Raw genomic sequence first — 15,924 nt, 5'->3', positions numbered from 1 at the left:
TTACGAAAAATTACCAGAAGATATGCGGCGGATATCACGAAAAGAGTCAAAACAGGTAGGCGAAATTACAAAAAACGTGTCGAATCAAATTTTGGAACGAATGCCTACGTATGTCATCACCGAGAGGAAGGTATATGTGTCCTGGGATCACCCACGGATCGTGTAGACACCAATCAAATGCTAGAAGGCAGCACACAAGGAAGGATACTGGATTGCGCAAGCGCTGGACATAATAGGTGAAAAGCTTCCGTTAGTTGGGATAATTTATCGATTATATTATCGATATCAATAGCGAATTTCTCGGAAAGATTTCGAAAACAACGATATAGAAATGAGCTACACCTAGTCTATAGGCCGGAAATCAACCAATATTACGGACACAACACGCGTACGAGAAAAAATAATCAAATAATTTTGCGCAATAATCTACATCGCCGAAAATCATTTACGGGAGGGCGCCCGGAAGTCAGGTCACCGAGTACACGCCTGTACCCGTCTCGGCAGGGGGGTAGGTGTCTACCTCAACTCGGCAGGCGGGGGCCAAAAATCCTGAAACGGGGTTATGCAATTCTAAACTTAACGGGAAGTGAAACCTTGAATTCATAAAGGCGAAAGTCGCACAAATTTTAAGTCGATTTATTCGAAAAAACATTATTAAATAGCGTTGTTTGGAGGGAATCAGGGCTTTTTCGTTCTAACTTGGTTGGAGTCGGTCTTCGAGATCTTTGGCGTCGCGACAGTTTTGGCGTGCGATTTTTAAACTAAACTGATAGAGTTTTAAATGTAGTGAAGTTGTGAGTTTAGAAAATCGAGGTATTTTCATGAAGTTAGAGTGCTTTTAATATTAATTGAAATAATTGAAGTGTTTTAAAATTTAATTAGATTCAACCAAAGAAAGGGTAAACTCATAATTAGACAATACCAAATTCACGGGTTGGAGTCTCTTGGTTTGGACTAATATAGAACGATGAAACTCAACTGCAGTAATGTTTAATAATAACGCGTGTGCCATTAGAGGAGGAAAAAATAGAGAACCATAATAATTATCAAATGACCTGACGAAAACGGCTAAGACAAAGTTCTAAATTTATTGTGAAATTGAAGAGACAGTGTTTTCCTTGCGAGCACGGGAATGATTTTAACGGTCTACACGATATAAGAATTGAGTGAAAAAATCGAAGTGAACGTGGCAGATAATATATGAAAGGTTCTAGGGAGGGGAAGGGGGTTTTGGGTAGATCTCGGCAAATACTTACTTAGATACTCTAAAATAGTCGATAGGGAGAGATATCTAGACTAGGTACAGTGGAGGCCAACAAATACCTATGCATGTCAACTATCAACTTACGGTTAGGGAGGAAGAGATATTCTATTGAAAGAAATGATCCGTTTAAACATTCCGAAATCTAGTATTCGGTAATTTATGTGCTATCTACGGGGCGGCGTATGAAAGTAGAAATTTTAGCTAGAAAAATTAGATACAATATGGTTATAGTTTCTACTGGCGAGTAGACGGGTGACATAGAGAATCGATTTCGAATTTAATACGAACCTTTAACGGCTTAGGGGCTTCTACTCATACCTACAGTTCCTGGACGCGGATTAATGTACATGTCGTCGATATCCCGACTGGACTGGTAATATAACGATTTTGGGTGAGTGATCTTGCATGAATATATATTTCCAGAACGTTAAAATTGCGACGAAGATGGGGCTGCAACTGATAAAATAGTATCACATTTAGAACTGTTTGCTTGCTTCTAACAGCTGTGTTTAGCACGAGGCCAATGACCTACTTATTTGTAAGCAGTTAGTGGCGACACACGACCCAAAAGGAAGAAAAGGGACCCCATAAATCACTCGACGTCCGTGCCTGACGACAAAAGTCGTACACTCTACCGAGTTGGCGGCCGCGCAGAGGCACCTCAAATCAACATGGAAGCGACTAGCTGCAACCAACTCATGCTCAAAACAAATAAAAAAATAAAATTAATAATATTTGTATAACCTTATATGTTCACTAACAAATTCCTAAATACCTTTGGCCTCGGCTTAGAACTCACCGTTGGAGTATGTTGTCCGTAAGCTGTCTTGGGAAAGCACACAACTTCCTCGGCTCAGAAGATTTTCTACTTTCCTCATCACGCGATTTCGGGGCGTCAACGTTGTATGGAGAATCACGAAGAGTTCGGAAGGTCATCCCTTTTCGCGGAACCGGGTCGGATGAGAGGACACGAGAGGCAGTATGAAAATTAATGTCAAGTTGGAATGTTTGGGCCTTGGTTCGCTGCGAAGGCGTTTAATTGAACGGGCTCCAAGTCTTTCAAAATCGCGTGGAGGGGACGTCGGCGTGATGAACGAGGGTTCAAAATCGGAGGACGAACACATACTAAAGCGGGGTTTACCCGGAGGTTGATGCAACTCGACTGGAAAACCCTCGAGATCCTTTGCAGCAACCTTCGTGAGGTGGATAGTAGGCCTGGCGGCTAGTGGACGTTGAAAGCCTCACCAGAACAAACCTATTTGAAACATGCACGCGTTTAGCATCATGATAAGGGACGCAATGAAAATTCCCCTTTTACAGTCAGTAAAGTAGTCCGTCGGAGGAAGCGGGGCGGGGTGATTTGGGATATTCCAACAGGTGCATTACCTCTCCCTCTGACGTGAGCGGTCCGGAGGTGTCAAGGCGACTATAAGAAGAAGTTAGACCAGACCTCGGGGAAAGCCAGACACGTATTGGTTCTTGGGGTTGTGCATTTGGAAGAATAGCGACCATTTCATTTGGGGCAGTGAGGTGCCGACCCAGTTTGCAAAAAAAAACCTTTTCTCGTCATTCAATCCGTTCCCATCTCCTTTTCTCTCGTTTCCACTTCCATCCGCAACACCCAAAGTTTACTAACCACAGCTAAATCCATTTATCTAGTTTCAGTACATCGTTACAGAGGTCGACGAGAGAGTCCCAGTACTTATGCGGAAACAACACACTATTCAACGAAGGGTCTAATAGCCCGTACACAAGAGGGGGGGGGGGTACGGTTCTATGTCACAATCTAGAATTTATAAACACGGGGACATTAGAAATGGCGGGGATACAAGGCAATTGTAAGGATATGATAGAAACTGTTAGGTCGATTAGTAATAGGGTCCAGTATTCGAAAGTTAGGTGAGACACGTACTCGTTCCTTGTAGAACTCGCTGAGGGTCGATGGACGTTTTCCCCACACTTTGGCTAAAAAGAACCGGGAGTTACCACAGAAAGGAGACATTAAATACCTACCACCCCATAGCGGGGGGGCTTCGAATTAACAAATCACACAACGTGAAGTTAAGGGATTTATTGTAGATCATCCCCAAAGCGAAGGCCTTATTTTACTGTGTCCAATATCGCAGGGGCGGGGGATGTTCAGAGTTAGCTAGGCTCAGCACGATATCATTTTGCAAAAGCGAACTGAACGCTGGGGATAAAGAGGTATAAAAACCTCATTCAAGCGAGTTAGGACAATAAGGAGGTCGAGTCAACACACCACTTACCTTCAGCCTCACAACATCCCCCAATTGGGGATGCCATAGTCTCACTGGCTCCAGACGGGAGCAGTTGGGACTCTTGTGAGGTATTCACTATAAAAAAAAAAAAAAAATATTAAAATTAATCTTTACTACAACTTTATTATAAAATCCGCGAGACAGTTTATTACTAAACCACTGTACCTATGCAATTTAAAATTCATAATTGTTTTACTTGTTAATGTTGCTATTACATTTAAGTATCCATTATAAATAAATTAAACAACTTTACTTTATTTGAACCACTATTTATTTATATAAATTTTAATGTAAGCCACTGACCATTGTACATATGTACATAAAAAATGTAAATATTCGTTTGTTCAAAATCTTAAATCTCCGAAATTTCTTCATCGATTGCATTGAAATTTTGACACAACGATGCATTCGAATACGCGTCAGTTTGTATATACCTATATTATATAGATGTCACATGTGACAGCTAAAATCATGCTTTTTTTAAAAAGCAGCGCATAATATGTTGGACGTAAAAGAAACACGCGCTTTTGTTTATCTATCTGCACAGAGAAACTGAGGCACACCAAGGCGTGGCGGAGTACAACTAGTATTTTATAAGCTTTCCGCATATTTTTTTCAAGAATGCTGCGAGGGCTGTCATATTATTGTCAAATGCAAGTTTCGGAAGAAGGATTTTTTATTCCAAATGTGAAGAAGGTTGGTACAATACCTTATGTCCCCTACAAATAATAATAACCCGAATAAGATAAAATACGATAAAAAAGGAATGAAAGTGAGATACAAATGATTGGCGTCGCGTCAGGGAGAATTTTAGGTTTAGCTTTCGATTTCGTTGAAATTTAAGTACAGTTCATTTAGATATACAACGATTTTCCTTCAAGGTAGAAAAATATTTGTGTTTTTAGAAAGAATACACAATATTTAATTTATTTGAAAGAACGATTTTTTGTGTTTCATTCATTGCCATTGTATATGATATTAAATATCTAAATATTGCTAAGCGGAAGAAAATGCGGTAAAGGATTAAAATTATATTTTAGAAGAAGATCTTAATAATTTGCTTCGTTGCTAAAAATGGACAAATCGCTTTGAAGCAAAGCTTGGCGCATTTATAGCTTTATTTTATTAAAAGTCAAATATTAACACTGGGTTAAAAAATACCCAAGTTCATAAATAAATATTATGTGAGAATAAAAATGTTAGATTTGATAAATATGATTTTAATACAAAATTAATTGCTTTATTTTATTTTTTTATTACTTCTTGCTAGAGCAATCCCGATGAGTTACAAAACTGATTGTAGAATGAGAGAAACTTACAATGCATAAATTGGAATTAATTGGTACAATTTTACATTGGTATTTTGATATCAAAATGAATATGAAAATGAAACCACACAATAGTTCTAACTGCTCCCAACTGTATGGAAACACTGAGTAGTGGGGAGGAGAAGGAGATGGGAAAGAGGAAGGTGGGGAAGTACCTGGCTATTCGGATCTGGTAACTGAACACGGCCAAAGCCATTTCAAGCACCGATTTAGTTCTGAATAGTGGTCTTAATCCAGGAAGATACTCAGTGTCTAACGGGCCGCAAATACACTATATTAAATGAGTAAATTGTGAAATAACACAAATTAATCGAATAAGATTTGAACCCGCGACCTCCAACCTGCTAGTCGAAAGCCTTGCCCCTCGACCACGGAGGCCGTCAATCAATTTTTCGGGTATTCAGAAAATATCACCTTTCGATTACGTTGCTGTTTTTTTAATATTTATTTATATTTCACAACATTTATGTTCTAATAATATAAAACTATATAAAGTTCGATTGAATTCTTATTTGAAGATATGAAAAGAATAACTTATTTTTAAATTTTAAAGAAGTAAATTACTGAAAAACTTATTGTTAAATGTGATATGAGCACAATTTAATATGAATTTAATATTGCTCATTAAATAATATTAACAAAAACGACATTAAAATACGTTTAAAATATCTTAGCTACATTACTTCTTAGTATTTTTTCTGCGCCAATAATAATGATTTTAGACAGTGATAAAATGGAAAGCTAATACAAATTAAAACAAAGAAAATTATATATCATTTATTAATATATTTGTCACGACCCAATTTCATCGGAGTTTTACCATTATGTTTGCAACGACTAAAAAATTTATTACGTAAATAAGAATTTTATTACTTTTTTTCATTTACGAAAACATCCTATTTGACAGATTAAACAATTGATTTTTTAATCTGAAAAAAGTTGGGTCGAACAATTTCTGACAAAAACGCTTATCCAATAGTCTCTAAAACTTTTACTGAGACGAACAAACAATCATCATGATAAAGTTTCCCATAATTTTCTAGTAAACCAACATTTTATAGCTTTGATTTGATGGAAAATAAGTGAATATTTAATATATGAATTTAAAATATGTATATGTCTCTCAAGTACTTGGGGAAACCTTTTTAATCAAAATGTCATGCATAATTATTAAATAAATAACAAAACGAATCCAAAAAACTGTGTATAATATAATGGATACTTACGCAATGCTCCACTGACCGTCGATACATAAACACTACAGACCACCAACGCACATAAAACAAATATATTTTTTGCCATTTTAGAAAAATTAATATTTATCACCCTTCTTGACGTGAACCGAGCTTTCCAGAGAATTAATAATTCAAAAAATTGAATCTGATAATTCTCAGAACCGTGGAGCCTCGGTCACTGCAAGACGCACAATAACTTATGGTCTCTTTATATCGCCTATATATATGCAGGTGTTAATCCTGATAGTAATAATTGACCTTGGACGCAGTGACTATAATTCATGTTTGTTATTGAGGTACACTTCAATATTACTATTTTTTTATTATTATTCATAACCGTGGGTAGATATAATCCATGGAAGTGTGATTTATACGCATTTGAAATAGAATTACATAAGAATTTGTGCAGGTTATTTTTTTTTTTAATTTTATTTATTGCATCTCTCTATATTGCATAAATCATGTTTTTTCTCATAAAAATCAACCTCACTAGGACTAAGCCTGTATCGATTATTGTTTACGAAAGATTTTTTTTACATACTTTTAATTTTTGATCAATTTCGGTAAAAGTGAGGACTGTTAGCAATCTATAGAAAATTTTATGCGTAATATTTTGTTTATTTTGAAGATAATAAAAGGGTTTCATTACATAGACACGTGAAACAGTGGACAGGAAGATAAGTATGAGGGGAATAAACCATTGAAGTGACGTAGGCGTCACCCTTCCAATAAATGGTCATTAAATAAATCTGACAGTTTTGAGGCAACTCACATTCTGCCATTTCTACTAAGACTTCCAAAATAAAATCTGCTTACAAATTATTAATACTTTTTTACAATACCACGTGAATTGCAAGCAGAAGAAATAAGCGTAATTGCAAATTGGTTCGGCAATCTGTTTTACTTTCGTTAATCGAGGCTGGCTTGGTATTGCTGCCCCTGGAACCATTTATTCGATAACCAACACCTTTGCAATATATCACCCTAAGTGATTCGTAACTTTTGGTGATTTAGCAGGGGTGCCCGGGTTCATCAGGTGAGGTATGTTCAGGATGCCCCTGCTTATCATTATTAGGCCCCGTAGCAATCGTTCAAAGATGGTTTGAAAGGGAAATATGTAAATACGAATTGTACAGGGAGCGCGCTAATACTAAAAAACGATAATAATTAAGCGAAAATGGTGAAAATATTTGGTAAAACACGAGTTGTTTGAAATAAATCTAAAATCTCTCAACAAATGCAAATTTAGATGCATTTAAAGATACACTGTGAATTTTTTCATGCCTATAACATATAACAAAACAAAACGTGTTTTTAATAAATTTCGAAACTTACTTTGCGATATTCTTCTATCGAGGGAATTTCATATAATTAAGTTTTCGGCATAACACATGTATAGATATTACGTTCCAAACTTAAATACTTAAAGAGGTAACAAGAAATCCGGTAAAAAGTTTATTCGATTTGAATAATTCATTTGAACATTTTAACATACATCTTTGGCCATGATGCGATTCATTTTGACTTTATACCGCTCTCATCGACCAAAGTATTCGTTAGAAAAAACGAATGGATCAATCCGTATGTTTCATAACCTCACAAATACTTTGGTCACCCTACCACGAAAAACTGACGTGACCTTGAATGCAGAATTATAAGTTTGTGAATTGATGGTATCAAACAAACTAACTATCATAAACAACTCTTCAGCCTACGAGACATTGGCACTCGATTTATCTTTATACTTCTGTGGTGCATTATGAAATGAAAATGAAACGACGGCCGGCATAGTCCAGTGGTAACGCATTGGACTGCCATTCCGAAGGTCGCGGGTTCGAACCCGGCGTGCGCAAATAAATTTTATCTGATTAATTTGTGTTATTTCACAATTAATTAATTAAAATAATATATAGTATATTTGCGGCACGTTCCAGAGAGGAAGATACTACCAGTATCGCCCTGGTGTAAGACCACCATTCAGAATTGAAACGTTGCTCCAAATGGCTTTAGCCGTGTTTAGTGACTAGATCTGAATAGCCAGGTACTTCCCCACCTTCCTCTTTCCCTTCCCCACTTACCTTCAGCCTCACAACATCCCCCAATTGGGGATGCCATAGTCTCACTGGCTCCAGACGGGAGCAGTTGGGACTCTTGTGAGTGAAAAAAAAATATTTATATATATATATATATATAAATATTTTAAAGTTAACTATTGGAAAAATATACATCGCTTTTAAACCGGTCGGTGGCCGAGTTGACATTGCGTTTGGGTCCCACCCAGGCGTAGTGTGTTCAATTCCTCGGCTGGCTAAGTCCTCCATCACAACACAAGCAACATTTTTAGCTTATTGTGGTGGTAGTAAGAGATTTTAAAATATTGTCAGGTTAAAAAAAAAAAAAAAAAACTTCTGAAGTAAATTGGAATAGAAATATATGTGCTGGTGGAATATCGTTGGTTCACCCGACCTAATGGCCGCCTATGATTGTTTACGTTTTCACATATGCGATAATGCTTTCTGCTATTCAAAAAATACTGTGAAAATTATAGAATAAGACAATAATAAATTCGAAGGTAATATTAGTTATATCAGAAACCTTGATCATAAGACCAAGGTTAATTGGGGTTTTACTATACATAAAACTCATTTGTTTTGTTTTTCGATGCGTCATAACCATTGAAAATAATTTTATTCAAATAATATGAAAATTGCAATAGTATCACAAATAAATTAATTTAAACATCCTCTCCAATCAACATGCAAATCGGAAGTACGTTTTCGCGAACGTGTTTGAATTAATGTCGGACAACATAGTCCTTTTCGCCATCAACAAATATATTATTATGTTTTTATTGATACACTAGAAGTATTTTTTTATAAAATATTATTAGGTAATGTAGGCATCACTGGGTGCTTATCCGTGATGAGGCCCCCCTTTTACAATTTGTATGTTAATAAAATGTCCTGTATTGATATTAGGTTAAATTAAACGAATTTAAATGAAATATGAAGACATAAAATAATGAAATTAAAATAATTAAAGTTGTTATGAAAACTAAACAATACGTATGTAATTATTAATTCCGTTATTTATGATGTGTTTACTATGTGGGTAATTATTTTTTTAATGCATCCTTTTTTATTCTTTGATCAATATATTGATTTTGTTTGTGAAATGTTTTTTGTTTTCCTCATTTTTTGTGTCGAGTGTAAGATTGTTAAATGCTTTTATTGCCCTGTATTTGTGGTGTCTCTGTTCAAAGCTTGTGCATATCGACGGAGTTTTTATGTTTTGTATGTACGCTCGTCTAATTGGCCAATTAGTGTTTTTAAAAATTTAGTTTATTGTCAAAAATGTTCTTTGGTAGTGTTTTATGTTTATTTGGCGTATGTCTGTTGAATATTTGGTCAGTGTAAGTCATTCTATGCTTTTTAAGTATAATCTTTATGATAGTTTTCTGTGTTATTTCCATATGACCGATAGCAGAGATTGTTGTTCCTCATCAAGCAATCATACCGTATTCTGTAATGGATTGGAAAAGTGCATAGTATAACATTTTCTTTTGCTTAAGTTTTAATGTAATTCTTATGTTCAGGAAAATGTGTATAGTTTTGATAAGTTTATTTGTGACTTTTTTATGATGTTTTCTCCTGAGCTTATTGTCTGTTTTGATTTATTTATTTATTGGTAAAGGTAAGAGATAAACAGCTTATACATAAAATATAAATATATACATCTTAAATACAGTCAAGCCAAAAAATTATCCCATATTAAAATTGATTGGCGATGGAGTTTTATTGCATAAAAAAAAATATATATATATTTTAGGTGAGGAGGAGAGGAATAGGAATTTAGGATGAGGATAGGAGGATCTGGATACATTCCAAACTATTGTATTAATTTTCGATCAAACGTGTTACTTCTAAACGATATTTGTGAAGTGTATTGCTAAAATGTCTATGTTTTGAAATTTAGTATTATATTGGACACATATACAAGGAATTGGTGATTTTTTTCTAAAGTTAGTTCTATATGTAGGTAAATGAAGCAAATGGGATTGCCGAGTTGATCTTGTTGGAATATGAATATTTATTAAATTGGTTAGCTCTGGTGAGTCGAGGCCATTGTTAAGAATTTTAAATAATAAGATTTGGTCAAAAATCAAACGTCGCGTATGAAGGGAGTTGAAGTTGTGATAATTAATTTGATTCCTAGATATTTTATTTGGTATTTTTTGTTAAAGAGTAGAGCAATCGCAGATGTGAATTTAAATGTTTTTTGTACAAAGAGCCAATGTAAGAAAATAAAGACATAGTATTAATTTATTTATTAAATTGCTGAATGGTACAGATTACACACTTATTAACAAATACCGAGGGGTAAAGTAACATAACGTTTCGGTCTCTGATGTTGTCACATTTAATCGAAAAAATGAATTCTTTTGAATTAATGAAAAAGTGCTCCTGATTTATGTCTCGGAAAATAGTTTTACTATTTTACTAGAGCACACCCGTGAAAAGTCACGGGATATTATAATTGTAGGATTTGGGAAGCTGAAAGAATTTATTTTATAAAAATGCATCAGTCTTTTGAAAGAAGAAATTTACCCATCGAAGGTAAGTAAACTTAAAATATTACGACATCTATCTAATGACATGATATATTCATACCGAACCCATATTTACATCGAACAAAAAATGTTGAACCGCCTGTGAAATAGATAGATAATCGCTCAAATAATATGAATAGGTACGTGCCGCTAAAGTATGTCCACTGGACCTAGTACAGTGAGACCACGCGCATTGTCTCAGTAACGTATCTTCGCTCTATTCATTGAAGTGTTGCACCGCCTATGAAATGGATAGCCAATCGGTCAAAGAATATAAATATTAAAGTGCCGCTAAAGTATGTCCACTGGACCTAGTACAGTGAGACCACGCGCATTGTCTCAGTAACGTTTCTTCGCTCTATTCATCGAAGTGTTGCACCGCCTATGAAATGGATAGCCAATCGGTCAAAGAATATAAATATTAACGTGCCGCTAAAGTATGTCCACTGGACCTAGTAAAATGAAACAACGCGCATTGTATCAGTAACGTATCTTCGCTCTATTCATTGAAGTGTTGCACCGCCTATGAAATGGATAGCCAATCGGTCAAAGAATATAAATATTAACGTGCCGCTAAAGTATGTCCACTGGACCTAGTACAATGAAACAACGCGCATTGTCTCAGTAACGTTTCTTCGCTCTATTCATTGAAGTGTTGCACCGCCTATGAAATGGATAGCCAATCGGTCAAAGAATATAAATATTAACGTGCCGCTAAAGTATGTCCACTGGACCTAGTACAGTGAAACCACGCGCATTGTCTCAGTAACGTATCTTCGCTCTATTCATTGAAGTGTTGCACCGCCTATGAAATGGATAGCCAATCGGTCAAAGAATATAAATATTAACGTGCCGCTAAAGTATGTCCACTGGACCTAGTACAGTGAAACCACGCGCATTGTCTCAGTAACGTATCTTCGCTCTATTCATTGAAGTGTTGCACCGCCTATGAAATGGATAGCCAATCGGTCAAAGAATATAAATATTAACGTGCCGCTAAAGTATGTCCACTGGACCTAGTACAGTGAGACCACGCGCATTGTCTCAGTAACGTTTCTTCGCTCTATTCATCGAAGTGTTGCACCGCCTATGAAATGGATAGCCAATCGGTCAAAGAATATAAATATTAACGTGCCGCTAAAGTATGTCCACTGGACCTAGTACAGTGAAACCACGCGCATTGTCTCAGTAACGTATCTTCGCTCTATTCATTGAAGTGTTGCACCGCCTATGAAATGGATAGCCAATCGGTCAAAGAATATAAATATTAACGTGCCGCTAAAGTATGTCCACTGGACCTAGTACAGTGAGACCACGCGCATTGTCTCAGTAACGTTTCTTCGCTCTATTCATCGAAGTGTTGCACCGCCTATGAAATGGATAGCCAATCGGTCAAAGAATATAAATATTAACGTGCCGCTAAAGTATGTCCACTGGACCTAGTACAGTGAAACCACGCGCATTGTCTCAGTAACGTATCTTCGCTCTATTCATTGAAGTGTTGCACCGCCTATGAAATGGATAGCCAATCGGTCAAAGAATATAAATATTAACGTGCCGCTAAAGTATGTCCACTGGACCTAGTACAGTGAAACCACGCGCATTGTCTCAGTAACGTATCTTCGCTCTATTCATTGAAGTGTTGCACCGCCTATGAAATGGATAGCCAATCGGTCAAAGAATATAAATATTAAGGTACCGCTAAAGTATGTCCACTGGACCTAGTACCTACAGTGAAACCACGCGCATTGTCTCAGTAACATATCTTCACTCTATTAATTCATTCAAGAATTTATAAGAAAAAAATTATTTGGGTTATAAATAGTCATTACACATATTTTACGGTGTTAGGAATTGTTTACATCATTGACCTATTAAATACTACATAAACATTTAGGGCCAAATAAAAAAAATATATATATAGCACTATTATATAAGCAATTCTGATAAAATGCAACTACTTAAATATACAAATAAATGCATCTGTCAATTATTTTGATAAAATAAATACTCATGTCGAATAAAAAATTATTATTTCATAAAATAATGTTGGTCCCATCGTTATTGCTTGTCTGATTTGTGATTAGACAAGCGATAAAGATAAAGAGCAATTAAGTAATTCCAACAAGACCTTCAAATAAAGAGCAATTATGTAATTCCAATAAGACGTTCAAATTTATTTAATTAAAAGTTCATTGAACTTGAATAATATTACGCATTATGCAGGAATATTTCACATTACTTACCCATGCACCAACAACCGAAATAAGTATTTTGAATTGCAAGCAACATAGCATTTCTCTCGTTTCCGCACACTTTTTTCTTATTGAATAATTGACAATTTATTATGACGTCTTGTTTAATATTTGGCGATGAAATGGAATTCATAGATTCATAATTCATGATGAAACGACGAAAAAATTAAATATAGAAATTGCAGTCAGAAAAAGCGTTGCATTTGTCACTGTGCAGAGCTTAACGTGTTCGGAGTGTTTCGGCTTCAAATTTCAAGAAACTGATTTTCTGCTTCGCATAAGATTATAATAATGAATATACATTTATTATAAGAAATGTTGCATTTTTAACTAGGAATTCAAGTTAAGTGTGCATAGTGTACATTTGTTTACAAATTAGGTAGTAATTAATATTAACAATAGAAAATAAAAATATGTATTAAGTAACGAAAAGAAAAATATTGAGGTTTCTCGTTACAAGCCTCACTAGGCTAACGGCTAGCCTCTGTTAATGCACTCATAGCCCACCTCACTAGGCTAGCGGCTAGCCTCTGTTAATGCACTCATAGCCTACCTCACTAGGCTAGCGGCTAGCCTGTGTTAAGACACTCATGGCCTTCATCACTAGGCTAGCGGCTAGCCTGTGTTAAGACACTCGTAGCCTACCTCACTAAGCTAGCGGCTAGCCTGTGTTAAGACACGCATGGCTTTCCTCACTAGGCTAGCGGCTAACCTGTGTTTAGACACTCATAGCCTACCTCACTAGGCTAGCGGCTAGCCTGTGTTAAGACACTCATGGCCTTCCTCACTAGGCTAGCGGCTAGCCTGTGTTAAGACACTCATAGCCTACCTCACTAAGCTAGCGGCTAGACTGTGTTAAGACACTCATAGCCTACCTCACTAGGCTAGCGGCTAGCCTGTGTTAAGATACTCATGGCCTTCCTCACTAGGCTAGCGGCTAGCCTGTGTTAAGACACTCATGGCCTTCCTCACTAGGCTATCGGCTAGCCTGTGTTAAGACACTCATGGCCTTCATCACTAGGCTATTGGCTAGCCTGTGTTAAGACACTCATATCCTACCTCACTAGGCTAGCGACTAGCCTGTGTTAAGACACTCATAGCCTACCTCACTAGGCTAGCGGCTAGCCTGTGTTAAGACACTCATAGCCTACCTCACTAGGCTAGCGGCTAGCCTGTGTTAATACACTCATAGCCTACCTCACTAGGCTAGCGGCTAGCCTGTGTTAAGACACTCATAACCTACCACACTAGTCGCGCCATGTCCAGAGTCAAAATAATAGAAGAGTATGTATGAAACGATATATGAATGTGAATGAGGCAAGGAGTGTGTCCCAAGATGGAGTTGTTTGGCGGTTTTCTGCCCACCCTTGCAAGTAAACGGCGTAATGGTTAGTTAGTTAGTAAAATATTCTGTATTATATGTATTAATATTGAGTAAGTTCAGACATTTCTTGGACATCAATAATGTTATTTAAACGTAACTGTTATTCATTGAATTAATTAGGAATGTATCAATTAATGATTCAGGATATGAGTATATCTACCATTGTTTACACTGTCGATAAATAAGAAGCACCTCGCAAGATGATCATTAGTAAATAAATTAACATAAAATTATAAGGTATCAGAATATAGATTATGTCTTTGCATATAAGAATATCCCGGTTCATTAGATTAATCTTTCGTGTTTAATAGCTCCTGTGATTGTTATAGTAATTATTTTTTAATTGCACTCTTTCAACATAAATTTTCTTAACCATCACATTTTACATAAAAACAATGAATTAAAGAACAATTAACAAAGCGATTTGTAATGTAACATAACTACGTACGTTTATCAACTGATTTACAATTTATAATGAGAGTTTTAGTTTATTGAACTGATAATATCATAATATTGATAATCAAAAATGTAAATGATGGTATATACTAGACAGCCCTGATTTAATTTTATTTACTTACGAGAGCTACTTGTTCCAATATCCAGTATTAATGTGACAATACCAAGACTGAGCATGGAAGAATGAATTACAGGAAGATAGTAATAGATACGCAGATGTGTGGGGTCTATTTAACTGCACCGAAGGTAGGCACAAGAAGGCTATACTATCATATATTTTCAATCAATTTTATTTAAACCGAGTCTGCTTTTACTTGTTTATTATATATTGTATATACTTTTATCAAATACTTTTACATCCTTCTAGAGCTTGTATTAATCGTTATTTTTATTTAAAATATTTCTAGTATTTGAAAATGATTGTATATTGTGACATGCAATTATTATACAGGACTTTCCAATAAGAGGTACTATTTTGATTTTCAATCATAAAAGATCAATGGTTTCGTTGCTTGTGTGGCACGTAGCGCCGTCTTGTTGAAAGTAAACGTTGTTGAGATCAATACCATCCAATTCCGGCCATGAAAAATCATTAATCATCTCTCGATAGCGCAATCCATTCACCGTAACTGTTGCTCCAGCCTCATTTTCAAAAAAGTAAGGTCCAATGACTCCGCCAGACAAACCGCACCAGTCACACGTTGAGGATAGATAGGCTTTCCAACAATAACTCTTGGGTTTTTCGAGCCCCAGATACGACAATTTTGCTTGTTGACGAAGCCACCGAGGTGGAAATGGGCCTCCTCACTCAAGATAATTTGCATTTGATTCACTCAAGTGAATTTTAATAATTTCAATGCGTTGTTGAAGCGTGAATCGTTCAATTTTTATTAATAACGTAGTTTCTACTTGTCAAATGTTAAAAAATAACAGCTTCAAAAGTAACATCTACCGAAAAAGCGGGCTATTCAAAATAACACCTCTTATTGGAAAACCTGTATATGGTATATTTTTACCGTGAATATTGAATAAATGAATACGAAAAAAATACCTTATGATTCATTTTTTAAAATAGAAGCCATGCTCTTAATAGAAAAGTGAGCAAAATTTATTG

At 35.8% G+C, this 15,924-nt stretch overlaps 1 protein-coding gene across 1 annotated transcript in view; it reads right to left on the bottom strand.

Annotated features, from left to right (window-relative positions):
• Positions 1-6,286, bottom strand: part of LOC149419677 (protein takeout-like) — a 40,538-nt gene extending 34,252 nt beyond the window's left edge. The window contains exon 1 of the mRNA XM_089636982.1: positions 6,098-6,286. Within this exon, the coding sequence (XP_089493108.1) occupies positions 6,098-6,173 (76 nt within the window). The 5' untranslated portion in view covers positions 6,174-6,286. The remainder of the gene's footprint in view (positions 1-6,097) is intronic.
• Positions 6,287-15,924: the final 9,638 nt, after the last annotated feature.

Source organism: Hesperophylax consimilis, chromosome 11 (assembly GCF_061612785.1).
Source record: "Hesperophylax consimilis isolate HC1 chromosome 11, BYU_Hcon_1.0, whole genome shotgun sequence".
NCBI lineage: Eukaryota > Metazoa > Arthropoda > Insecta > Trichoptera > Limnephilidae > Hesperophylax > Hesperophylax consimilis.
Note: the sequence above shows the minus strand (reverse complement) of the source record. Positions and strands in the feature narration are given on the sequence as shown.